The sequence below is a fragment of the Agelaius tricolor genome, unplaced genomic scaffold (assembly GCF_023055355.1).
Source record: "Agelaius tricolor isolate 1412-34295 unplaced genomic scaffold, bAgeTri1.0.p SCAF_8, whole genome shotgun sequence".
Taxonomy (NCBI): domain Eukaryota; kingdom Metazoa; phylum Chordata; class Aves; order Passeriformes; family Icteridae; genus Agelaius; species Agelaius tricolor.
The window spans coordinates 1,167,920-1,194,922 of record NW_027269268.1 but is presented as its reverse complement, the minus strand read 5'-3'; the positions used below and the strand labels follow the sequence as shown (position 1 = coordinate 1,194,922).

Below are 27,003 nucleotides of genomic sequence, written 5' to 3'. Positions count from 1 at the left end.
CCCTTGCTCAGAGCGTTTCCCCATGTATTTCCAGAGAGAAAGCACTTTATTGCTGGGCTTGTGCACAGTGCTCAGATTTCTAAGGCACCAGGCACTCCACATGCTTGGTGCTCAGAATCAGTCCTGAGGAGCATTCATACACCTGGTGTGGCTAATGCAATTACCCCAAGTGTTCTGATGTACAAAATTGTTTCAGTTGTATGTGAGACTACTGCTCTTGCTGGGTATTTGGCTACCGCAATGGTCTGGAGAGGAGGCAAATGAATATAGAAATTGTAGAAATGGAAATAAGGGTTTGGAAATTAAAAAGAAATCTGCTTTTAAAAACAAAAGGCTTGCTTATTCTTCCTGAAAGTATTGGGTATTTGCAGGAAAAACCCTCCAGAATAAAGGCTGGAGAATGTGATAGTGCATGCTTAGGGATTCAATTAATGTCTGAATATGATTCCCACATGTGGAAAATGACAAGAACTAACTGTCATGCTGCTGAGCTCTGTCTATTCTTTCCAAGCTCCACACATCTTTGAGAATTACTCTGAACAAATTTAATGGTGTCCCTGGATACAACAAATCAAGAAAATAAGTGTGGAGGAGTCCCCAGTGAGTAGTCTGTGGGCCTTTCACTCTGTCAGATGGTTATGTCACTTGCTCAAGTGCATGCTGTGCTTCCACCCTGTAACTGGTAACTTTAAATGCTTACCTGCTAGTCTGGTAATGAAAATTATCCTGCTAACTCTTAGGAGTCATGCTGGGGCTGTGACTTCTTCAGGCTCTTTTTTTCCTTTTGCTCTTTTTGGTTTTTGTAAATGCAGTGATGGTGAGGTTTTAAAAGGCAACCGTCTTGTACTGTTCTGGCTACTTGACAGCAATAGTGAGAGAAATAATACAGAACAGGCCTCTAGAAGATATTATATATGTGCAACATACATGTGTATGCCCCTACATATACACATCCATAAGTGCATCTCTCTGCATGTATATGGGAAAAATGGCTTTTAATCTCAGGCTGTGGTTTATGTATCTGCTGGCTGCACTTGTGCACTTCCAGCCCTTACCAGGAAAAAGAGCTGCTGAGCTTTTTCAAGCTTTGCCTCCTTTTAAACCCCCATTAGCACACACCCATGTTTGGGATGGTAGCCTCCAGTTCTTGCCTTACCTTCACGTCCTTGATGTTCATCCTCGTCCCCTCCTTCCCCACGAAGATGTCATCAATGTCCACCAGAATGTACCTCTCCAAGGACAGCATCAGCTTCTTCCCTGACAGGAAGGAGATGGCGTCAATGAAGATGAGCTTGTGGAGCCAGAAGGTCAGGTTGTTCCCAAAGAGGACTCTCTGGATGCCATCGTGCAGGCCCAGGTCCTGGATGACGGTCGCATGGAGAGCAGCGTGGGGCAGTGAGGCCGGGGTGGGCCTGGCGGGCTGCAGCTCACCCAGCAGCACGGGCTGGTAGGTGGAGTGGTTGAACTGGAACACCGTCCAGTCCTGGCCAGGCAGGGGGCCCTGCTCCAGCCTGGGCGCTTTTGTGATGCGCAGCAGGGGCGAGCGAGGGTTCACCACGCAGTCTCGCAGCGCCACGTTGTTGTACAGCTGCAAGGGCAGCCCTTTCAGCCTGCTGCTGGGGGAGCTGTTCTCGTTGGCTTTATGAAAACCAATTATGCTAACACTGTATTCCACACAGTATTTTTCCAGAAGCTCTCTATTCCATGAGTCCATGGACACGTACTTTAAAATATTCTCGTATATAACAATGGTGTACTTCCCTCTCCCGTTGTCTGTGAGAGGGGGAATGTCCCCCTTGGCTGGTGCAATGACCATGTGGTACTGAAACTTGCTGGACTCGAGGATGGCTATGATGTCTTGCCCCAGCTGGGAGTACTGGCTTTCCACAAACAGGAGCACAGTGGGATCAGTCCTAGAGGGATCAATTGGCTTAGGTGTTCTCAGCTCCGCAGACCTGTAGGGCAGAAGTTTGAGGTCCTCGCACTCTGCTTGCCCAGTGCTTTCCACGAGGGCCATTTCCTGCTTGTAGCCAGTGTAGAGGAAATAGGCGGAGATGACAATACTTGCCAAGCAGAAGGTGGCCAGGAGAATGACCAGCATTCGGAAGCTTCTGCGGAGCTTCCCAATGAGATTCATCTTTGGCAGGGCTTCCAGCTCCTGCTGGACTTAGCACTCTTCCAGATGCGCCTCCTAATGTGCCATGGGAACGAGGAGTTGCAGAGGTGCCCTTTCCAAGGTGTTCATGTGACCATTGCAGTGCATTTATGGGGCGTTCGGGGAGGCTGTAAGGCTGTCAGAGCGGGAAGTCAAAGGATCCAGAAAGACAAATTGGCAGAGGTTTTCTCAGAGAGCAGCAGCTGCCAATAATCAATGAAGAGGACTCTTAACATTATCTGCAACAAGAAGTAAAAGAAGAGTAAGTAAAACAAAATCCATAAAGTAATTAAAACCACACATTAATAAGGCCGGTGATTGGTATTGGTAATGTGAGTAAAGAGGGAAGTTCCTGAGTAGTTCAAGGAGCACTCAGTGTCACTTTCTTTCTTAGTGCATTAAAATAAGCAGCATTAAACAGTTCCTCCGTGTTCTTAGGATACAGAAATGAACTTTGAAGAAAACTTGTTGAGGATGTGCATCTCCTTATCTGCTTTTCTTATCTAAAATGCATCATTGCTATTGCAGATGGGAACAATGGAAGATTTTAGGGGCAAAATTTGGACCAAGTCAATCTTTGATAAATCTGGGACCATATTCTGCATCAAATTCAAACTGCATAAGGGATAAATTCTGTGTTGGCTTGGAAAACTAATGTGACCAAAGTGAAAGACATGACAGGAGCTTGAGGAGAGATTTGTAGGGCTTTCTCTGCCGTTTCCATTCTGCAATTGGAGCAAGCAGAGTTCATGGTCCGGTTTAGGAACTATAAAGATTCTGTGGGGATTTTCCAAGTGAATGAGCAGGCTGCTACTAATGTGGGGTGCAGCTGTGCTTGGCTCTGCCTCCCCCAGGGATCAATGGGAGGTGCTGTGTAGCAGGAGATGTATCTCAAGGAAGCTGTTTTAGTGCTAGGTGGGCAAGTAGGTGCTGTGTGTGCTGGTCCATGGCACCTCTGGCTGAAGCCCTCAGCCTCTGGTCTGCCCCTGTGTGCATAGGGTACCTAAACCTCATTGCTCTGAAGCCCTTGTGCAATTCCGCCTAAGTTCATGAGAAATTGCCACTGGTAACAGTAAACCCAATGACTCAGAGACAGTTAAAGCTAACTAAATAAATAGCCCATGCTTCTCTATGGATTTAAGCAGGAATTAACATCTTTGTGAATTATTGATATTGTTTGTCTGTTGGAACAATGTGAGACAGTAAACAAGGAACGATTTTGGAACTGCTGGGAAGAAATGCTTTTTCCAGGCAGATCCTTCCAGTTGACGTGTCCTCTTCCATTAACTCAGATTACACTTTTGACTTGTGTTCTGAAAACTATTCATTCATCCTAAGGTTTGTACCCGAAACTGGGAAATGCTTGTAAGAAGCATTTAGAAAGAACAAGTTTGTTTTCTGAGACTATTTGTGACTCTGGCAGGTTCAAGCTCTTATCTGATTTACCTTCCTCAGTTGGCAGCTTGGAAGGAGATATTGATACCCCTGGACTGTGGGGTGTTCCAGAAGTGATCCTGTTGTGTCACACAACTGGCCAAGAGGGGAGTGAGGTAGGGACAGAAATAGGAAACCTCTTCTGCATTTACTCATTTCTTATGTATGAGAGAACAAATGTAAGAGGAATCACAGCTACCATTAGGAAATTGAAGTTGTCCTGATAATCTTAAGAGTATTTGCCCTGCTTTGGTGCTTCCCTTGTTCTACAATTGTCTGCCTGCTGGGATTTCACTTCTTATTAAACCTCCAATTAAGATTCCTTCAAAAGATAACACTGGATCAAGTGAAGCATCCTCTGCAAGACAGTGTTGGAGTTTGGGTGACATTGAGGACTCACTCAGGGCTTTATCAGATCAGGACTCCTGCTGTCCGTGAGAGGGGCAGCCTCCAGGGCTGGGTCATGTGTCCCCCCTCAAAGAGGTGACTGCAAAAAGCCTGTTCGGTCAGCACCAGACAGGCAGGTGACTGGGAAAGAATCTTGAACTCCCGCTCGCCGGGCTGTGCATCCTCGGCTTGCTTTGGGCACTAGAGGGCAATCGCTTCTTGCTTTTGCGAGGCAGCACCGGCTCTCCCCTCGCTCCGCAGCCCTCCCTGCCTGCGGCCACGCTCCCGCCAAAAGGCTTCGCAAATCCACAGGGCACGTAAAACACCTTAATTAAGACTCCCATATTTAAAATTAAATAAAAGCCAGGAGTTCTGCTCGAAGAAATGTGCCGCTGGATCACCCTGAATGCTTTGCAAATCTTCCAGCCTCCACCTGTGGCACAAGGGAATAGCTTGTGAGAAGACCTAAAATGGCACGGTTTTTCTTCAGTGTTTGGCCCTGCCGGATCTCCTGGGTACTGGTATTGCAAGCTGTCAAAACAATAAACTTCACGAATATTACAGCTTGTGTTACTAAAACAGGAGAAGCCCCTGACTTTATACTAGTCAAAACAAAACTATGGTCTTCATCCCTAATTATTTCCTCCCAATAACACTGGTAAAATCTCATTGAGATAAAATATTAATAATCAGATTTCATGTTAGCTACTATCTGTTGTATGTAGACATTGTAATTAAGTGCAAGTATTCCCATTTCTTGAGATGTATAATTACATAAAATTGATAAAGAATTTAAACCTGCATAAGGAAACCTGGCATTGGAGCAGACCTTTTTTAGTCTACCCATTGTTTTTCAACTGCTCTGTTGAATTGATTATACTGTTCAGTAAAAAAAAAAGAATGGTGTGAGGTAATTAAAGGTTATGAAAATAAATCAGCTAAATTAGCCATTAGTGGAACTTTCTCCAAGGCATAATTGGAAGTTAAGTGCCATTTGTGCCTTTGAAACTCTCCTCCTGAAAGTTCAACAGCTTTACATTCACTCCAGAATTCAACTATCTTCGAGAGTTCCTGTGCTAGATGAATTTGAGCAACATGAAAATAGGCCATATTTCATAATTAGTGTTACTTATGGAGTTTCATTTTGGTAACTGGTATTTGAGGTCCTGTGCTCCTGTGGTCACTGATGAGCATCCACTGACTCTCCAGGAAGGTAAAGGCCAAAGCTGGGCACATTTGGTTGAGGAATCAAGTCTGCACTCATCCAGGGCTGGTCCTTCAGTAGATCTTGTCCATTCAGCTGATTTCCTCCATGTGGGGCCTTGGCCCAGCAAGAGCAGAGCACTGTGGTACAGCTCTGTTGTGATGTCAGACACATCTGCAGGGACTCTAATTTTTCTTTAATTCAGGCAGCTGAAGAAAAATGGAGGTTTAAAAATTGCTGCCTCCTTGCTAAATAACACTTCCTGCTTGCCCGCAGAAAGGCGTTTGATGGATGACTAAAGTGTGCTGCTTCTGAAGATGATTGATTGGGAGATTAGGACTTGACTATTTAAAACTGATGGCACAACAGCCAGGAGAAGCAGCCCTCTGGTAATGCCATGTGGTAGCTGTGCAGCAGGAATTCAAGCTGGCTCCTCGTAGGCCAGCTCCCACAGGCACAGCTTCCCCCAGAGCTCGATGCCTGAGCCAGCACACTTGGTGTGTGGGCTGGGGGAGCTCCTCTTACCTCTGATCATGGTAGGCAGAGGATCTCTGAGCTCCTTGAGCTTGTGGGAAGTAGAAATATGGATATGAAGCCATCAGCTGTGCTGGCTCACCCTGAGGATGGAGCTAATGGGCTTGACATCTGCAGTGGGTTCAGAGTGTGGTAGTGCTGGCACTGCCCAGCAGAGCAGCAGGACCCTGGTTGTTCCACAGCACTGTGGCCATTCCCAATCTCCTGTCTGCACCACGGTGCACTGCTGGGAGCAATTGACCTGGAGGCAGGCCAGAGCTTTCCCTTCCTTATTCTGTCATAAATCAGAAGTCAGAATGTCTTTATTGTCTATATATAACACTTCCCTTTAGGCTAAAAACCTAATGTAAAGCCTTTCCTTTTTCTTTTCTTTCTAAGCTTGTATGACTCCTGTCATTTACTACCAGCCCAATGAATTATGACAGCTGCCTTGCTGCTCCTTGCATGGGACTCCTCATTTATTACAGAAACAAGCAGCCTGATTTGAGTGATAAATGACTCCTGGTGACCATTTACAAAAATTCAGAGTTTCTGTTCACTGAGGAAGGAGAAAAAGAGCATTTTTCTTTTCTTTCTCTCAGCAAAGTTTCCAGGAGATTTTTTGGCTGAGCTCACAAAACTTACATCCTCTTTGAAAGTAATTTTTTTTTTCAGATTTAACCAAGCTGCAATGTGTTTCGTGTTTGTAAATGTGGCTTTGCCTGAGAGGGTTGTTGGTACCAGCTTCTCATAGCTCATCACAAGGTATTAGAAAACTCTTTTTACCCAGGATAAGGCCAGCTTCTGAGCTGATAAGGAGTGGAGAGTTCTGACTTTTATTTTATCATTTCTGAGTGGAGAGGCTGCTCAGTACTTTCACCTCTTTTGTTTCTTTTCAATGCATAATCATGTGTAAGTTAAACGCCCAATTTTTTGGTGTTTTCATCTGCTTGATCAAGTCTATATTGCACACGTAATCTTGTGTGATTTCAGAAAGCTAAATGATGCCAGAGGGTGAAGTCAATAATCAATGAATATAAAGCAAAGAGTTTGAAATACTTCAACTTGTGCACTTGATGAAAGCTGGTGTGATTTTTTAGCATGAAACAGTACTTGGAAGGGAGCTGTTTGACCCTTCTGACTTCTGTTTCTCTTTGGCTTTGAGCTTTTCCAGATGTTTTCAGAAGGTGGTGAAAAGGCTCCCTGGTGGAGCAGTGGTTGGAGGGTGATTTGCAGATGAGTTTTGCCCATAGGGATCTTCTCACACCTGTGCACATCCTTTGGTTCCCCAGCCCAAATGTGACATTTCATGTGGCTTAGCTCCTTGCAGAAATGTGTTTTAAGGCTGAGCCAGACCACCCTTGTGCTGAGTGTTGCCTGATGTTCAGCCTCACCACTTCCTTCTTGTGACCCATTAACTTCCAGCAGTCCCACAGTCATTTGGACCACCCAGAAATCCCATAAATATCCCATCTGGGATGTTTCAGTGAGGCTTCCTCCAAATGGAACCATTTATGGGTCTCTAATGCGTTGGTAGTTCTGAACATAACGAGTAGTTGCAATATTTCCTCAGGAATTTCTGACTCATGCTTTCTCTGGAGTGTCAGGTGTGGAAGCTCCCAGAAATCAGTAATTAAGGTATAGTCTGAGGAGAACGATGCATGAAGAGAGAACCTATATATGTGTTTTCTGTTTTTTGACAGAGTGGGTCTAGTGATCATCACAACAGATAAGTGTTAGTGACCACACTCACCCTCTGAGCAGCTCCAGATGTTGTGTGGTGGTACCAAAATTATCACAATACACATGATATTTTGATGTCACAGGCAAAGCATCTTAACTCTCAGGGCAGACTTAATTTCATGATTATTTTAAATATACCTTCTCAATGCATTTTCTAATGAATGTCTCTCTAGCATGAGTGATGGTGTTAAGATCTACCACTTCTCACCAGTAACTCACCAAAAATTCAAAAAGCTAAACAGCATTAAAGGGATCAAGCCTGGCTTTCCCAAGGTCACTCAGACACCCCGTGGCTGAGCTGGAAACAGCAGCCCCTTGCATGATGCCCTTCAGCAGCTGTTTCTTGATGTGTGTAGGACAGCAAAAGGCTGAGAAGGTGGTGTTGAGAGATGATCTGAAGGGCAGCAGCTTACTGCCAAAGCCACGATGACAGAACCAAAATGCCAGGGCAGGGAGTTGGGGCTGCAATCACAGATGTGTGTGCCCTGCAGGATTGAGTCCTTGCTTTGCTTTCCTGGTGGAATTACTGGAGAGAGCAGTGGAATCACCACACTGTCAGTGCCCCAGCCCAGGGAAGCACAGGTGAATAAAAGCAGGCTTTGCGTGGTGCTCTGAAGCAGCCCACAAAACATTGTCCTGCTTGATGCAGCAAATCTCCTGCTCTCACTTGGTTAATGGCTCTTCATCACTTTTCAGTTCATAGTTTAATGCTCCAATGGAAGCCAATTTGAATTCATTTAACTCTTCAAATAAAACTTCTGTGAGACGCTGTATCAGATGTTTTATTATAGTCCATCTATTCTGGTACTGTTTTCCCCTTTCCTAAGGCTGTCAATTAGCTATCCAGTTCCAAGAGAATGATTTGTGCTGTGAACTCAGCTGAGACACAACATTTGTGCAGTAGAATGGTTGCCTAACTAGGACTCCTAAAAGTCAATTAATGCAGTAGCCAAACTCTGTATGTGTTGCTTGATTGGGTAGACAAGCTAAGCCATTTAAAAAAAAATTGCTAAAAACCTTTCTTATAGTTCTATTAGAACCAAGTAGCTGCAGATTTTCTGTATTGATTTTGAAAATTTACTAAGGATTACAGGTTTATGGGTGATTACTAAAACTTTACTTTTACAAAAAAAAGAGATATAGTCCCAGGCTCTGGAACAGCCTGTTAGAAGCTGAACTATTTGGTCTTTATGGCTTTTTTTCTTTTAGTAGTTAATTGTTTCCCACACTTTGTTGTCCTATTGCTTTTCTGGGAGCTAAAAATGTTTGCCACCATGTGAGATAATTAAAATGTGTCCACTCTTATACCAATGCCAATATATTTCACTGAATAACGTGTTTTGTGGTATCTGTATCCTGTCACAGGGACTATTTGTGAGCAAGTCAGATGTGGTCACATCTGTGCTAGGAATTAAAAGGAGGCCACTAACTTATTTCAGAGGGACTACTGCTGTCACATAGTAGTGATCTATTGCTACTGCAGAGGAAGTCTATTTAAACCCAGATAACAAAGACTTTGTACTTAAATCTCTCATACAGCACGTTTGCCACATGAAATTTAAACAGGGCTTTATTCTGAGTTTGCTCAAGCCCAGTTCCAGCCAGTCAGACACAGTTTTCAAGCTCTGTGTACATTGATTCTCATTAGAACAGCTTCCCTTTTTTATTCTTTGAGTAGTTTCTGCTGGAGTCCCCTATCCCTATCCTTGTCCTCACTGGCTGAAGGATTTGGTTATTGTTGAGAGGATTTGGTAGAAAAAGAGGAAGACACAGAGTTTGGTCCCACCAATCTCTGATCAGAGCAGATGTGAGGGCTGGAGCATCATCCAAGCCCCCAGTCCTGGTGACAACCTGGCAGGGCTTGGCAAGTAGTGGCTTCCAAGCAAAATGAAGCAAGGAGAGTAAATGAAGCCAGGGTGACCCTCCACGTGTGCCTACTTTTTTTTTTGTGTACGTGTGTGCTTCTTGGACTTCCAAACACCTTCTAAAGGGGAAAATTCAGTCTCTTCCACCTTGCTCATAAATACTTGCATTTAGCACTGCTTCAATTGCATGGCAATTGGGGAGTGGCAACTTAAGTTTATAATATCTCTCCTGTCTCTTCCTAGTCTTGGTTCTACACTAGGTTCTAGGCAGTTCTACACTAGGTTCTAGGCAGTCCTCAAGAAAATTTTGAGTCTTAGGACCAGTTCTTTACAGGCAAGATCAGCTTTTTATGGGGACCACTTAGGGCTGCACACATGACTGCTGTCAGTAAACCTAATCTAGATAGAGAAATGTGGTCATGTAACAAAAATACTACAGTATCCAAGAGACTTTCCCTTTAATGTACTTAAGTGTTGCAGACAAGACAGTCAGAGGAAGTTTTATGCAAGATAATGAACACAAATTGAAATTCTTACCTTGAAATGACTGGAGAAGTACTGTTTGCCTATCAAGAGGAAAAATGCTTTATGGTGAAAAAATAAGGCAGGGAGTAGAACCTTTGATTTCTGTCTCTGCCACTATCATGCTTTGCCCTCTGGAGGCCAATGATTTTTTTCAGTATTTCATTTTCCCTGTCTTTGTTGAGGGAATAGTAGTCTTTTCTACCTTTACACGGGCATTAGCTGTAAAATGCTCTAAGATTATTTATGTTTGGTTTGGATGTGTATAGCAGGGATATTGCAAAGTGTGCTTTTGGGAAAGCCAGTGCAAAATTCATGCTTTCATGTGCAGGCAAATGTATTTGCTGTGCTTGCTTCCTGTTTCTTCTTTTTTGTTGTACCCTGGTAAATTCCTTTGTGTTTATTCCTGCCGCTGCTTTATGGGGTTTCTCTGAGAGGAGCCACTTTGTCAGCCAAATGAAAGATCTCTGCGGAGATTTCTGGTGTGTCATCTATGACCTATAGATACTGTTTTGCTCTTGGTTCAAAATACAAACAAATGTTTCCTTTTGAAAGATCTATTCTTTGTTTTGTCTAGATAAAGTTCAATTTGGAAATGCCACTAGTAGGATAAGGGTCCTGCTTGGGAATTGAAGGGATTTTTTTGTTGAGTCACGCTCAGCTCAGAGACTGGAACTAGAACTAATGCCATTAGAGCTCTGTGATGGAATAGAGAGGCATTGATTAACCTCTTGCTTTCATGAAAAATCTCTGTTTATTGAACTACTGAGGCATTAACTGATTGTTGAAGGGGCAGTGTGTGGAATAAAAAAAAAAAAAATCCAAATGGTTGTCCGTCTTTCTGAACATAGTGCCCCTGAATCAGGCTGGAATTGTCTTTACATCCCTGTCCTCCTCTCCTGGGGGCTGAATGTATAACTCCACTTGGTTTTCAAAAACAATCTCCAGGGCGTATCATGGACAAGGAAATCCAGCCTGGCTTTCTGGGTTATGGAAGGGGCTGAGAAAATTGTGTCTTATCATTTGACACAATATCTTGTAATCCATAAAGCTCAGTTTTAGGTAACTCTATATACGTAGAGACTTTATTTTCTGCCTGAACACAAATATGTTTTTCCATGGGGGAGAAAGCCTTTTGGGAGGTCCTTCAGTTAAAAATCTGAGTGTGCGGAATGATTGCCTGTGGTTGATGCAGGCACATGAAGCTTGCACCAAGGCTGATGGGGAGTTAGTCTGATGGGAGCCTGTCAGGTGTTTGGAGGCATGCATGGCTCACTTTGCTTGCTGTGTGCATGTTGGATATGCCAGAATTCTCTTAGTCTTTAATTGTGATTTTTGAGGTACAAACAATGGTACCATGCCCTTCTGCAGGTGATTAATTCACCAGGACGCTGATGCATAGTTCCGCTCTAAACAGCAGGACACTAAGGGGGCAGAGTAGTGGAGCCATTTAAAATTGCACCCCAAATAGGGTCTACAGAGTAGTAATAACTAAAAATGCCCTATAGTTATACCAGCTATTTAGGGGGATGGAGTGCAGGTAGTCTGGCAAAATATCAAGGCAGCGGGCCCTGCTTTTTTTTTTTTTGATTTAAATTAAAAAACCCCGAGAAGCTCTGAGGGCTTTAAAATCAAATGTGATCAATAAGTCTAATTTCTGTATCTTACCTAGAAGCCTAGAAGAGTGCACTTTTCTCTCATTTCCAAACATTTCTCTGTGAATCACTGACCACCTGCCCTCCCTTCTGGTGCTTTTAGGGTGTGATCTATACCCCAGTGAGAGAGATTAAATTCAGGAATACCCTGAGGGTCTGGAACTTGAACTCTGGCCTTCTCCTTGCACAATATGGTCCCATGGAAAAGGACAATATGTTGGCTGGAACATCCCCTGGAAGTAGAGCACAGAGGAGATGGGTGCATATTTCATGACAGACTGCTTTAACCTTCCAAACAGCCGCCTCTTTTACGGCCAGCAGCTACCATTAATTATTTATTAGGACACTTATTTATACACTAAAAGCTAAATTCAGTCCTTTCAGTGGAGCCTGGCAGAGTGTGGGCTGTAATAAGTAGTTGTGGATAGTCTTTCAGGAGGGGAGGTTTTGTGCAGAGCTCTGCTCATGGGAGAGCCTGTCCACATGATTCTCTCTGCTGTTTGTGCCTAGTACTGATATTTACATGTGGGAGATGAAAACCCAGCCATTAGTAAGAGTCTGGAGCTGTGGGGCATCAGCCTGATCCCCCTTGGCCAGGTTTAGTAAGGAGAGTTCTTATGCCACCAGCATCTAAGGAAGAAGAGGGAATCCCTTCCTTTGTGCTTCCTTCCTCATGAAGGAAGCCCACCCTGCTCTGGCTTCTCCTTCTGTGTTTGCTCTGGCTCTGTAAAACCCATCCTTGCAGCAGAGGAGGGAGGATGAATTTGCTCCCTTTGACTCCACTTGGGGAGAGCAGCTGTGACCCCTTCTATAGCCAGAGGGAAGGGAATAGGTTTTAATATTTCTCTGTTCCTTTTGAATTGAGTTCAAATGGCCATCCATGACTTGTGGTGCCAATGCATTTTCCTCACCAAATACTGACATGGTTTCTACACTGGTGTGCTGTTGCCATGTAATTCGGCTGGCATTGCTGTTTAGGTAAAATATTATTATTTTTCTATAGCATCTGTTAGTTTCAGTAGGAATTTCAATTCCATTGTAATTATTAGAGACAGTGGTTGTAATAAATGTTTAGGATTGACTTGCATGATTTTCATTTTCTTCCAGCACCTGATTCTTTTAATGGCTCAATTTTTCTAATTTGAATGTTGACATAGATGGAGAATTGATTCTGAATTTCTATCTAGCGCTCTTCTGGGTGGCTTACCTTGGTGGGGGGCATTGCTTTAGCATCTCAATAGGAGAGAGAGACTTGTTGCTGGGAGCTGTGCCTTCTTCAGCCTATCTCAACATGGGAGACAGGACTCTTTGATGTTCCACCCAATTTCCAGCAGAGACCCTTCTTCTCCCCAAGAGTCCAGCCCTTCTGCCTGCTCTAATGGTCCTCAACTGCATCCCAGGCCTGAGAACAAGGGATCTGATGGGCTGCCCCCATACACTGTGCTCCTTTACATGTGCAAACGGTTTCAACCCAGGCTCCCCTCCCTTTGGGAGGTGTGGAGAGCCCTTGGCTCTCACCCTAAGCTCAATGCCCTGTTCCTGAAAGACTCCCCAGGCTGGGCCAAGTGCAGCTTCCTGCACAATTCCAAGGTAACCTTTCCTTCAGCCATCCAGGCCCCGGCTTCAGTGCCTTGCTGCTCTCAGCCCAGGGCTTGCTTTGTCCAGAAAAGCCAATGATGCAGGTATGGAAAGCAGTTTCTTGGATGCACCTATGAAGCTGCAGAAAGAGGGTTGGGATTGGATACTCTTTAAGGTCCCTCCCAACCCAAACCATTCTTAGATTCTGGGATTATGGAAGCTTTGCAAAGCAAACACTTGATGGAAGCAAACAGCAGATTATTCATGCAGCTGAAGCTCAGCCATCCCTATGGTCATAGAGGCAGTCAAAGCAAAATTGTTTGTGGGCAAATCAGGATGATTTGGAACAGAAATGATACTTTTTTTTTTTTTTTGGTAGAAGTTCATGATATGGCTTCCTTTACTGCTTGTAGAGAAATGATTAATCTTTTTCTGGGGACATAGAGTTAAATGCAATTTTTTGTTTATCTAACTGAAAACTCATAGTCAGAACTAATAGGAACTCATCAGCATTTTCTGTGCTCAGTATTGCCATGGGTTTGCAATATATGGTCACATTTTCCTTAAAGTATCTCATTACACTGCTGGGATAATTCCTGTACTGCAACCTTAAAAAAGCCCATCTTTACTATTAGCATATTTTTATCCTGCTCATAGTGAGTATGGCAGTTGAACTCTAGAGCAGCTCATGATTCCTGCACGGTGCTAAGGCTGATCATGGCCATTACAGAGAGTGATACAGCAGATATCACAGCCTCTGAACACCCATAAAGTTTTAATAGGACTTGCAGAACTTGATAGTGTGAGTTAATAGGGTGTTCAGGCTTAAAAGGACTTGTATGCGGGGTGTGTGTGTGTGTAAGTGGTCAGTCACTGAAGCACCCTGCTCTGCTGAAATGTAACCCTTTGAATTTGATTTACTCTCATAAAAGCCAAGTTAGAGGAGCATTTCCTCAGCCTTGAAGAGTGGTGTCAACAAGGCATGAAGATACTCTACTTTCAATTCTGAGGCTTTCAGACATTAGGCATCTATTATGAATCCAAAAAAGGCCATGTTCTGGGGAAATGGCACAAAACCTGACAGACAGCTGTAAACTTGTGCACAGAGCAATGGCATGAGGAACCATCTAACCCAGCTGAGCAGATCAGAGGGTCTGATTGATAAGATTCAGGAGGGAACTTGAAGCCAAGAATTTCCTTAGTTAAATGGACTTGGCAGTTCACAGCCCACTGCAGCCCCTCCTTTAGAGCAGCATTCCCAAAAGCAAGGCAGGCAGTGCAGCTTTAGGGAGGGGAAAGGTGCATGGGGAGAGTGCACAGACAGGATGGGGCAAGACAGGGAGCCACCTGGAAATGTGGCCAGCTATTGAAACTTTGTGAACAAGGAGATCCTGCTGTCCTTGCACAGGCTGAACATTTATGGCAGGTGGATTGTGATTCAAGCTACTCAAGAAATGGGGTGAAAATGAGTTACTTCTCTTTTGTTACTTCTCTTGTTCTCTGAGAGCATTCACAGCTAGGAGAGGGGGAGTAACCTGCTACAGGGGGTAGGCCAGATTCTGCAGCATTGATTCACACAGAGGGAAGGAGGGAGGCTTCAGCCAATATGAATGAGAATGTGGAAAACGAATGTTTTACTAACAGGAGTTAGTAAAAAATGACCTGGTAAATTCCCTGGGGAAAAGAGAACTTCCTGAGTGTGGGGTTTTGTTGGTATGTGTGGTTAGGACAGTGCAGGGCTTGTGGGAAGAGACTTCTTCACCTTTGAGCATTTTCCTGTGTGTGAAAGGAAAGGAGTGACTTAGAGCACCCAGCAGCCGTGACTTAGAGCCCCTGTGCCAGCTGTAGGATAAAACCCCTGGGCTGCTGCTGGACTGGGCTCTGGAGCATCTGAAGAGCCCCCACTGATTTCTTCAGTTTAGCTCTTACTGCCTCTAACAATCCTTGCTTCCACTCTATAAATGATCATGCTGTTTAAAAAAAAAAAGTTTCAGACAGATATAGTTTGCTATCAAAGTGCTGGAAGAGAGCAAATCTGTAGGTTTTGGCTTCCTCACAGTACAATTACTCTTACTTTGTTGCAGATTTAATGTATCTCCTGGAAAGCTTCTACCAGGTCATTTTAGTCCAGTAGTTCTGCTGGACTTTACTGGATGGTAGCAAAAAAGGCAAAGGATGTGGGGAAGACTAAAGAAGCAACTGTATCCTCTTTTCCCCCTCACCTAACTTCCCGTGCTCTCCCTTCTGTGGTCTTTCATGCATGTAGGCAGACAACTGTTCCCCTTGGGAACAACATCCCTTTGAATCAGGGGCACTTGCATGACAAAGACTATCTCATCCCAAACTTCCAAATAATCCTTGGGATGCCAGGCTCCAGGCAGCTTTTGGAAGCACTGTGCAGAGGTTCCAGGCAGATCATTGGGCACACTCTGGGTATTTGTACCTGCTCTGAGTGTAGGCACTGTCTGTGTGCTGGTGTGAGTGTATGCCCACAAGCAGAGGTTGAGAAGCTGAACAGCTTACCTAGAGAAGAATTTCTTTCCTGGTGTGCAGCAAAGAGACTCCTGCTATTCAAAGCTCTTCACAGGGCTCCAGGTGAACCAGGCAGAGTTCTCAGTTGCCAGCAGCTCTCAGCAGCATCCCAGGAAGGCTCCTCTTGCTCCGGCCCCAGCCACTGAACTCCACCGGCACAATCACATCTCATTTGTACGCAGCCTGTCCTTTCAGAGCGAGCAGCCAGCTGGAACGATTCAAACCTCTGCTCAGCACAGCGTTCCAAATGCAGCTTCCTTCCTGGGCACGGGGATGACGCCGGGGAGCCGCCAGGCTCCGGCAGAAAGGCTGCGAGAACTCTGGGATCAGCCCCGGAGCCGCTGCTCGCGGTCCTGCCGCCGGCGCCGCGCTCCGAGTGCCGGAGCCAGCCTCCGGCTCCCGCGGATCTCCGGCAGCAGCGAGGCGGCTTCGCGGGGCTGCGATTGGCAGCAGCGGCCGATCCTGCCGCTACTCAGCCTGCAGACTTGCAGGGACTCGGAGCTGCTCTGATGTCATTTCGGCCGAGGGGGGGATGCTCGGCGAGGACGCCGCGGCGGAGGCTGGTTCGGAGATGAGCTGCGTTCCTCTCCCGCCGCCCCGATGGATTCCGCGCTCCACGAGGATTTGCATCATCTGTCATCGTGCGGCTGGACCACCTCCCCTCCTGCCCGCCCCAAATGCGGGAGGGAAGTGCCTCTTCCAGCTGCAGGTTTTACACCTGGAGCCTGCAGCGGAAAGCCTTGGAGCAAGGCAAAGTTGGCAGAGTCATTTTTCTGGCAGGAGGATGCTTGTGCCCCCAGTGCCCCCCATCACTTCTCACTGTCTCCAGGCACTAAAAAAAGAGGCTTAACAAAATCCCAGCGCTGGAAGGTTTTTGGTTCCTATTCTTGTTAGGTCACTGATAAGATCACCTGGTACAATAAAAGGTGGGTTTTAGTGCACGACCAAAATCAAGGAGGAGTCACCCAGCAAATATTCCCTGGCACCAGCGAATATTCAGTGCCTGGAGATGAAAAGTATTTTCTTGCTCTATGTGACACAAGTTCCACCTATTTGTTGCATAATTTCTCATTAAAATCCTTCATTTCATCCAGCTGGAGAATAAACCAACCTCCACAGCCAAGTAACATGATTGCTACGTGACTTCAAATTATATTACAGAGGCAAAACTAAACGCTTTCTATATTAAAAGAATTAGATTTCATTCCAATCTAATTTTCAATTTTTGCCAGCTTGACATCTTTCACTCCAAAACTGTTCTTTGTACAATACACCTTGGAATTGAAATTCAGCCAGTTCTGTGCAGCAAATGTGAGGAGAAAACAGTTTTGTTCAAGGAGACGGGAACAGACCCGTTCTGAGATGATGAATGATGCTGTAAACTCAGATTTGAATCATAGGAGGGTCAGCTCAACCTTTTGTGTTTCCAAAGCAGCGTGAATAAATGGTGTTCCACGCAGTTCAGCATTTACATCTTTCAGCTGGGACCTTCTACATGAAGAGCTGTTTGCTCTCTGTGAATATCCAAGTTTCAGAGATGGTAGAGATTCTGAACTGGGGACTAATTGATTCCTTCTGGCTAAATTGGAAACTGAGGGAAAATTAAGATTCAAACCACTGAGTAATTTCCTGCAATTCCTAATTACAAAGCACTTGCTGAGAGATCTTTAAAAAATGCCTTGCACCTATGGCCCGGCTCTGGATTTGGGATTTGTTTTCCAAAGACTGTTGGGAATGCTGGGCATGGAGATCCCATTGCAGCTGGGTGGTGAGCAGGTGCCTCCTTGCATTCTATGTGAAGGCCAGAGCTTTGGTCAGGCTGCAAACTAAAACAGCCAAACTGAGTTACAGAGTCTCTTCCCAACACGAGGAAATCTTCTGGTGCAGGTTGTCTGAAAAGTGCCAGAGCTTCCATTGCTTTTCTGATGGTGTGAAAAGTCCAGTTTGTTGCTCTTGGTACTGCTGTCCTTGGCTCCTGGCTGCACTTGGAGCACTGCAGAGGTGCCTGTGAGCAGGAGGGTTTGGCTGAGGGACAGCTGTGCTGATCCAGATATGGTGAGAGCAGCGCTCTGCCCCCTGGAAGCCACCGCTGCGCTGTGGATGTTCCTGGGTGGGCCAGCGGCCAAGTGCTTGCACAAACTGTTGAGAGTGTTTTAATTCAGATGCTAAAGTCACTCTTTGAACTGAAATCCTTGGCTTAAGCCCTGCTGTGCTGGGTGAATTCAGCATGAAGGGGCAGGGCTGTGGATTCACAGGGCTGCCTCTAGAGCTGTTTGCTCTGCTGGTGATTCATTTCAAGTGCAGGATCAGGAGAATGACTGTGCCAGGGTCTGCCCTCATGAGAAACATGTGGGAATCTGTTGGCAGAATTGCTCCAACTCTGTGTAGCAGAAAGAGCACACCAACCCTTGGGAGACAAGAGTGCAGTTTGAATTTTCACTTCCCTCTCCTTTGGGTAGTAGAGAGAATTGAACTCTTCCATCTCGGTCACAGATGCACTCGTGGTACCTGGAATGTCCTTCTGATCATGACATAATTCTCAAGCTCTGCTTGAGGGGAAAATAGACAAGAAAGAAAACAGGACAGCAAGAAAGAGAAATTGAGTGTGGATGAAGAGAAACAAGAAAATAAGAGAAATCCTAGTAATAAAACACTCTATTAATGAAGCAGCATACTTATGCTGAGATCCTTGCCCCAGGATATAAGTTTTTCTGGCTCTTACCCTGCAGCACAGATTTTGCATTGGGTGATGTACATTATTCTGTAGCTGTTAATCCTCATGTGGTTTGTTTCCTCCCTGTACAGGCAGGCAATTAACAGCTTATTCTACTTATTTTGGTAGCGCAAAACCTAGAGATGGAACCTACCACTGCTTTGCCCAAAACTTTGTGGAAAACGTGACTTTCTGGTTCTGAACTGTGGGTTTGACAGTGGTTGGGTTTTTTGGGTTTTGGTGGGGTTGTTTTAGGTGGTTGGCTGTTTGTCGTTGTGCTTTGTTGGTCAGGTGAAAGTCAGTGTTGCTGTCTTGTGTCCAAATCTTCTTGCAGTTTACACACCTCTCACTGCAATGTCTGTACATATTTTAAAGTATTCATCTTCACACCAGCAGATGTGGAAAACACAATTCCTGCAGTTCTGTGGTTGGAAACACAGAATCCTAGGACCATTTAGGTTGGAATACACCTTTAAGGTTATGGAGTCCAGCTATTAACCCAGTACTGCCAAGCCTACCACTAAATGATGTTCCTAAATGTGCTGCAGAGTGGGCGAATCCTCTCAAAAGTCGGTGTGTGAAGATGTGGCATCTCCCTGGTTCACTCTCCAGACTGTCTGAAAACTGTCACAGGAATGTCTGGATTGATGCTCTGTTGCTCCTATGTTGAGTTTCTGTGGTCTGGCTGCTCCCAGTCTCTCCACCTGTTATTCCAGTGCTCTGAGGACACTGGAATAGGCACTCCCTTCTTCTGCTTTCAAAAACCCCCTCACAGCACCAAGGCCACACTTCAAAGCTGCCTGCAGGATACAGAACCTTTTCTTTCAGCTCAAGACACATCTGTGGTCTTTAGTGAAAGAAAGATGGCTTTTGACACTGAAGTTCATATTAAGTTTAAGAGAACAAAAAAAAAAAAAAAGACTCTTCCTGGTAGAACCAGCTTTTTCTGGAGCTTCCTTCTGAACCTGCATGTAATTAAACAGCAGTGTGCCTTATTAGACACACAGAGCAGTTCCTCAGATGGTGTAAATTGTCAAAACCTCCCTTGATTTCAGAGGAACTATGACAACTTAGAAAAGTTATAGATTAGTCTTAGTTCTCCAGCAGCAGTTTGAGATATGCAGAACTTAATTAACATCAAAAGTGCAAGAAACACAAAGGCATACTGGAATGTGGTTTGGGTTTCTTTGAGTATTCATATATTTCATTAAGAAAAGTCTATGTTGTTGTCTTGATGTCTCAATAAATTATTAGGGTTTTTCATCTGAATATTTTGGCTCTGGCTCAAAACATGTCAGAGCTTTTACAGAAGCAGAAATGTAGGGATGAAATATGGATACACTTGGAGCTGAGTTTTGTACATTAGAACTTGGTTAAGGCATTCATGTCTTGTACTGGAAGTGCCTGCCTTGTCCTAGACTGCTCTTGTTTCCCAGATGTCAGGGCAGAACATGCTGCTGGTGGTGCATTTAAGCATGAAGTGCTGATTTGCAACAACATCAGCAGCCAAAATGCTGCTCAGTCCTCAAGTAAAATTAAAGAATGTAAAAAATAGGTAGGTGGATTCCCTGACTGTTGACTTTCTCCAGCTACACAATCTCTTTTCCAGCTTCTATGATCCCCTCTTTTTGTCTGGACACACTTGTACAGATGATAAAGGCAAATCAGTGCATACCAGTTCTGTAATGACCTTTATCTTATGCTTTTATTCCTCTGTAAGATAACTTTGATATCCTAGTGTGGCTTTGTTTCTGTATGGCTTTGGGTGTATTAGTTTCAGAGAGGGTGCTGATAGAAACTGATGTGGAAATATCTGTTAAACCAATGCACATTCATTTACATCCAGCATTAGAGCTCTCCACATATCTCTAATTACAGTACTGTTTTATGTCTTAGGTGCTTACTCAGCTATGAAAATATAAACTGCAGTTTTAAGTGCTCCTATTGAGATACCATCAAAGCAAAAATTGGGTTTGTGCTTAATCCACAGCCTGACCTTTGTCACCACTTGTGACACTGAGCCAAGGGCTCCTGATGTGTGAGAGAGATGGATGTCTGTGTGCATCCATGGAGCCTACTGGGCTCTGCCCTACAATTTCCTAACAGAATCCTTCCCAGGATCTGCTTTGGCCTGAAGGATCTGACAGCTCCTGGGAAGTGAAAGGGGGCAGGACTGGAGCTTGGAGAGAGAAGAGCTTTTTTCCCAGGCCACACTTGAATGTAGCAGCAGAGACTAAAGCAGCGAGCAGGTTTAAGCTCTGCTCAGCCCCCTTGGATTTGTTGTTTTTCCCTGTAGCATGTGACACTGTCTAAGAGCTGTGTCCCCTTTGCTCTGTTTCCATGATGACTCTTTTTGTGACCTCCCTGCTGGTAAGCAAGTCAGTCTGGTTTTGTAAATCCTTGCAAGAACAAGACTAAAAGCAGGTGCAGGTCCCATTCACCTCACTGCCTCACCCAGAAAAGCTGGCTGCTGTCTCCTTGCATGGCAAACTGTCACAAAACCAGATCTAGGAACTTTGGCTGTGCCCCCATGTCCCCTTCCTGTGAAAGCTCAGGGAATCATTTGCTGTGTGACTCACAAAGGTTTTGCTTCACCAGGGACCACCACAGGGTTTCTCTGGTCCCCAGTGCTGCAGACAGAAGTGGGGTCACCCCGTTGTACAGCTGCTCCCAGCCCCAGCTCAGGCTGGCCAGGGGCTGGCTTGGGTGGTGACACATTTTGTACAGCTCTGCCCCCAGCACTGCAAGGGGCTCCTGACAGGGTGGGCAGGGCTCTGCTGTTCCCTGCAGGAACTTCAGCAAGGCCATTCCAGCTCCTGCTGATCTCCAGCCAAGCCAGCACCAAAATCTGACTGATGATCTCCATGGGTCGGGTCAATGATCTTTGTGTGACAGCAGCACTCTGCTGCCATGTCTGAGCTGAGGAGGGCTGCTGAGGAGGGCAGGGGAAAGGGGACTGCTGACAGACAGCAATGCAGGCCAGCTGCTGGCACAGCAATTATCATAGAGAGTGTCATCCATAACATGAAGTGATGGCTTACAAATCTCAAACATTTCTTCTTTGATTCTTAAAAACAAAGGGGCTTGAACTCTCAGTTTGATGTATTAAGTGATTACTTTTTAAAAGAAATTGAGTTAGTCAAACTGGAATGATTCATAAAGTAGCTTAATTAGACCAGAACTCCAGTGGGAGTCCCCTTTAACTTGTCTATGGAGACTCTTTTAATACTCTAATTCACCTCTGAATTAAAGGTGAAACCAGGAATGGTAGTTTCAAAGGAGGAACTACAAAGAACATTTATCTTTCTCTTTTTGCTCTTCTGTCCTTACCATCTAGATATCAAGCTCCCATTGCATTCTAAGGATGACTCTTTTCTAGGTTAGCTTGCACAAGCAGAGCTTTTTATATCCCATAATTTAAAACTTAAAAAACCCTCAAAGTGAAAAATCCATTACTGACACACTCCCAAACTGGTATTCTAGAATTGCTGTAATAAATGATCCTGTTGTGCAGGGTTTTGTTTCACCTCTTAGCCATGTTTAATTTTTAATTTTTTAGGTCATCCTATTATAATTTGTTTTCTGCTTTATCTGGTGCTATAGGAGGAGGCCTCGTGCTCGTGCTCCAGTAGGCTGGGAAATCCTCAAATGGAAGTGCGCCCTAAGGTCTCTTTTTAGACTGATGTGACTAGGCTGTGCTTCAAAATAAAATTTAAAAAACGCACACAAACCTGTGTTCAGCAAAAGGGAGGCTAAAGACTTGAAAATGCTCTAGTCTGACAAGGGAAATCAAGATCACAATGTTATATTTACTTTGAACTGGCCTTCTCTAGAGATGTGAAATCTCTCTGCAACATCTGCTAGAACAGAGTTAATAAGCTAAAGAAATGCTTTTAATGTCTCCCTGCTATTGATTCCCTTTGCTGGAGGTAGGAATTGCTTACAGACTTCCAGCACTAACCCTAAAATATCAGGATGGTGGCAGAAGGAATGGTTGGGTTTTTGTTTTGGATATGCAATACAGTTTAGTGTGAACAAGGTCCAGTGTTCATTGCTCTCCAGCCATCTCTTGACTGAGGTTTCTTTTTAAAATATATTTTTCTCATGGAAAGAAAACAAAGGTGACTTCATTAAAATAAGCAAAGGAAACTATGGATGGAATAATCCAGAGAGCATTCCAGTGAATAAGAGCTTGATACTTAACCATTGTACTTCTTTATCATGCTCATTCCTGCTTTACTTGTGGCTCTAATGTTCAGCAGGTTACATTTGAAAATATCTGTAATGTATTCTGGAGTTACATCTTGTCTCTCTGAAGAGTTTGGGGCACTTTAGAAATAATATTCCAAGTGTTGTTTGCCTATTCATACTAGTGCTGAGGCTACTGCCTTGTGTGCACTTGGGTTTAAGTTTTGTTTATTTATTAAATGTGACAGAAATGCTGACACACTTGGAGCAGGGCTTCTGTGAACTGAAATTATCACATAAAAGCTAAATACCAGTAATGGAGATATCTGTTACAATTTGAAGGGTAGGCTTGAAAGAAATAAACTACATGATGACATGATAGTAGGTTGATTTCTCCTGGTGGCATAAAGCTTTTATGTTCAAGAGAAGTGTTTTAGGAAAGTAGATACTATGCTAAAAAAATGAACAGGACCAGAGAGCAGCAGCGTGGTGTTTCTGTTGTAAATCTGTTACACCTTGGGCTCCCATAGAGGGCAATGTTGTATCACAGATGGTTTTAAGCCCTGGATTAGGGGTCTGCCAATTCATCTGTGCTGATGTACCTTAAGGAAAATCGCTGTTACAGTAAATTTGATGGTGCATTTCCCTTCAGCCAGGCTGTGACTAACACACACAGTAATGCACGCCAAACCACATCACAGAGCCTCGTTAGACATGAAGGAGATTAATTTTGTAGATTCCCTAATTGTAGGTTGTAGGGGGAAAAGTCCCATTTTAGCTTACAGTGTTCTGTTCAGTAACCAGGTCACAGCAAGTGTGAGCCCTCCTTTAATACAGGTGCTTGGACAAAGCCATAAGAAAAAGGACCCAAGTTTGTGGTGTCTGTCCTGGACACAGCATTTGTAGACATGTGTCTGGGGTGCATGGAATCCTCTGCATTTCTGATTGTATCCCCTGTTCCCTTCCTGTGGGACACATGAGCACAGTTATAGTTATGCTTTCCTTTTGTGCTTCTCTGGTTTTGTTGTGTTGTTCAGCACAAGGCTCTGATTTCCATCTGTCTCAACCCCCTGGGTAGTTGGAACACTGAAAGATCCATGCCCCTTTAAAACAAGTTCATATCCTAAATTTCTCTCCTATACTTATTTACTGCCTGAAATCTCTCCTATGTTATCCTGCCTAAGCTGTGGAAGTACAGAGATGGTTAAATTATTTTTATTACATCTCTATTCCAGCAGTGACACTAAGGACAAGCCCCACTGTAAATGTTGTACTCAGCCCTGGAGCTCAGTCAGTGAGGCTGAAATCCGTGGCACTCCCTGTTTCACTGTTTCCCAACAGAACTGATCCAGGGAGCCTCACAGCAGCTTCTTGTTGCTGGTATCTTGGAATTCTTCACAGAATAGGAAAGAAAAGTAACCAACAGGAGCAGAAACCAGAGATACAAAAAGGAGTAGAAAAAACCCCCTTTGTCCAAGACGTGAATATGGGCTATCAAATAGTTGGGTGTATGAGTGAGTTTGGGTTTTTACTCTGAATTCAATTTTCCATCCAGGTTTTTTACCTGAAGCCAGGTCCCCTCCTGGGCATCTAGATGCATCCCTAGGGGCTCTCCTGTTGCTGATGTGGCAGTCTGTGCTGGCAGCCTAGGCCTCCTTTCTGGAGCCATATGTCTCATTTTCTGCTCTCTGCTACTTCAGGAATCTGGAGAGAGTGGGAAAGAGCAGGTTGTGGCTGGCTGTACTAGCCAGGGTCTCAAAATAGGTGGATGCAATGAAAGAGAAGAATTACAGGAAACTCACAGTTAATGCAGGGGTCTGTGCTCTGTAAATGACCATTTCCAGCTCTTAACTAATGTGAGATTTGGCAGAGTGGGTTTCTCTGAACTTCTGTGCAGTTTACATCTCATTAATTCACACATTCAGGGGTTATTTAAAAATGAGTTAATGACACCTCATGGCATTTGTAGCCATCAATCTGTATGATCCTGATTTAATATGGAGCATAGAGTAGGGAAAAGCAACACTTCCCAACACACCCCTATATTGGTGAATACAAGAATACCTATATTAGACCCAAAAGAACAGTTAGAAGGGAGCTCTGATAAATTTATTTGAGGCTTTCTAGAATGACATGGACACTTGACATTTTTAATAACACATTTTTCAATAATCAGTAACTATCCAACACAGCTGTTCTTTTTTGCTGTTGTTATTTTGCTGCTAATAAGTCATTGGCAATGACATTCCAATGCAGAATGTTTATGGAAAATGAAGATGAGTAAGCAGCATATATTGAAAGCTGATGTCAGTCATAAATAGGAGCACTGATTATGGCAGTGGATCTGTTTCCTGTCAGACAGGAATGAGGTGTGGAGTAAGGACATGAGTATGTTCTCCAGAGCTCTGCTCTGCATAACTACAGCCAATTTGCATAACCTCGGGGGTTTGGATAATCCCCTGTAACCCTGATGTAAGAATTTTAGGTTCTTTCTAAAGCTCCATAATTTGAGAGGCTTTGCACATGTTGATGAGAAGAATTATAACACCATTTCTAGAACTATTGAAATGCTGCCAACAGAGTTATTGTTGGAAGAGGAAAACTGAATGTTTGGGTGACAAGTGGAAGATTCCATAGTAAAGGGCATCCTAGAAGCTTAGTCATGCAAAAGATTGACTGGAGTTTTAAGGTTTTATGTCTAAGTGGTAGCAGCTTGCTGCTTCTCAGTGGTGGGGTTCTCTTGAAGAACTTCTCATTTTGACTTTTTGTGGAAAACTGGGTACGGAACAGGCAGGAGAGGAAGTGAAGATTTGCATGCAGGGTGTAAGAGTAGGGAATTATTTCATTGTGCACAAGCCTGGAGGTGGAAGCTCGTTTGAGTGCACTCCAGCAGCTCTCCATCCTGCCTCGTGGCCCTGCCATCCAACCCTTGCCTTTCCCAGGCACCGCAGTGGGACTGACAGGATCCAGGTGCCCTGGACACGTCTGTGCCACCTCTGGCATTCCCAGAGGATCACACCCAGCTGCACCATCTGCACTGGTGTGTTGGGAACCAATTTTGGCTATTAGAGGTTTAGAGTCTTCCTGTGTGTGTCTGTGGGGCTGACTGCTCAGGAGAGAGAGCAGGTGAAAATGCACTGACCCAAGATCCCCTGTCAGTAACTGCACTGTGGGGATAGGGAGATTGCAGTGGGGTAGAAATCATTTCATTCCAGGATGAATCCAGGCTGGAGGGTGTGCCTGGTGTGAGATACCTCCCAGGGGATCTTCTGTGTCCATTGCAGTTAATACATCAGCAGGAAAAATCACCCTCATTAGAAAAAATAATGGAGAAGGCAAAAGGCTTCAAGCCTAACAAAGATGCAAAACTGGAGTTCAAAAGTGTTCATTGATTATTATCCACTGCTTTTCTGGCTGTGTGCCTGCATGGGCATGCAGATGTTACCAGCTGGAGATGCTCTTTAAATCAGCATTTCACATCCACTTCTCCAGGCACCAAGATGTTTTCAAGCAAAGATGCAAAGCCAAGACCAGTCATGGTTTTAAACTCAGGTTCAGGTGAACAGGAAAAGTCACCAAGGTGCCAAAACTCTGAACTCTTGGACCCTCAGCTTGGACCCTCTTGAACCCTTCTGACAGAGTTCACGTTATTGTGCAGACAGGGCACATGTATAACCTCAAAACTGATTTTTAAAATCACAGTGGTGAATGTTTGGGTTTATTTGGTTTTCCTAAGTCAGCAGGAAAAAGTAGGTTTATTCTTGTGCCCACTCTGGGAACAAATTCTGCTTCATGCCCAAAACCACCCTTCTTCTGTTTCAAGGAAATGATAATTTAATTTAAAAACTAAATTAGTTCTTCACCATTGACAATTCAGTTTTCTGTTTGTCCATGACCAAAGAATATTCACATAAACCAGGTTCATTTAATTGCAGTTCAGTAATGCCATGCAGCTTTCTCTACTGATAGAATGAAGCCCAGTCAGCTGAGATAGATACAGGTGTTTCAAAGCCAGCAAGAAGATATGAATATGAAAGCTCTGCTATTAGAAAGCTAAAAGCTCATTTTCTCAGTGTTTAAACTCACTTTGTGGTGGTTGCTATGCTACCATCTCTGCACCTACTTTATGGAGCTTTGAACTATAGCAAAAGAAGCCTTTGGAAATGACAGACCTGAACTAAACTCAAATCCAACGTGAGACCATCCTGTGAAGTTTTTATAGTGGATAAAACTTTATATTTAGCAATATTTAAATTGGTTACTCTGAGGATTCAGCTAGCCTTTTCTTCCAAACCTACTGGACTTTTTTTATTTTTCCAACACTTTTTGGTAAGTTTTATCTGTTACTAAGCTTATACTACCAGCATTAATGGTGTTAGTTTCAGGATATGTCTAAGTTGCAGCTACTCATAAGAGCACTAGCTGTTATACTCTTTAATGTACATGGAAATAGATCAAAGTCTCAGTAAAAAAAAAAATTTCCATAATGGGAAAAAGTAGCCTGCATTCAGATG

The 27,003-nt window shown here is 44.1% G+C and overlaps 1 protein-coding gene across 3 annotated transcripts in view; it reads right to left on the bottom strand.

Moving 5' to 3' along the window:
- The window catches only part of LOC139591960 (bifunctional heparan sulfate N-deacetylase/N-sulfotransferase 4), a 65,612-nt gene extending 49,062 nt beyond the window's left edge, over positions 1-16,550 (bottom strand). For 2 of the 3 annotated variants that reach the window (XM_071431174.1, XM_071431173.1), the window contains exons 1-2: positions 15,580-16,548; positions 1,157-2,394 (exon numbers count right to left, since the gene is read on the bottom strand). In XM_071431174.1, the coding sequence (XP_071287275.1) occupies positions 1,157-2,137 (981 nt within the window). In that variant the 5' untranslated portion in view covers positions 2,138-2,394; positions 15,580-16,548. Of the gene's footprint in view, positions 1-1,156; positions 2,395-15,579 lie in introns of all 3 variants that reach the window. The other variant, XM_071431175.1, reaches the window with a different exon arrangement.
- Between the last annotated feature and the right edge of the window lie 10,453 nt (positions 16,551-27,003).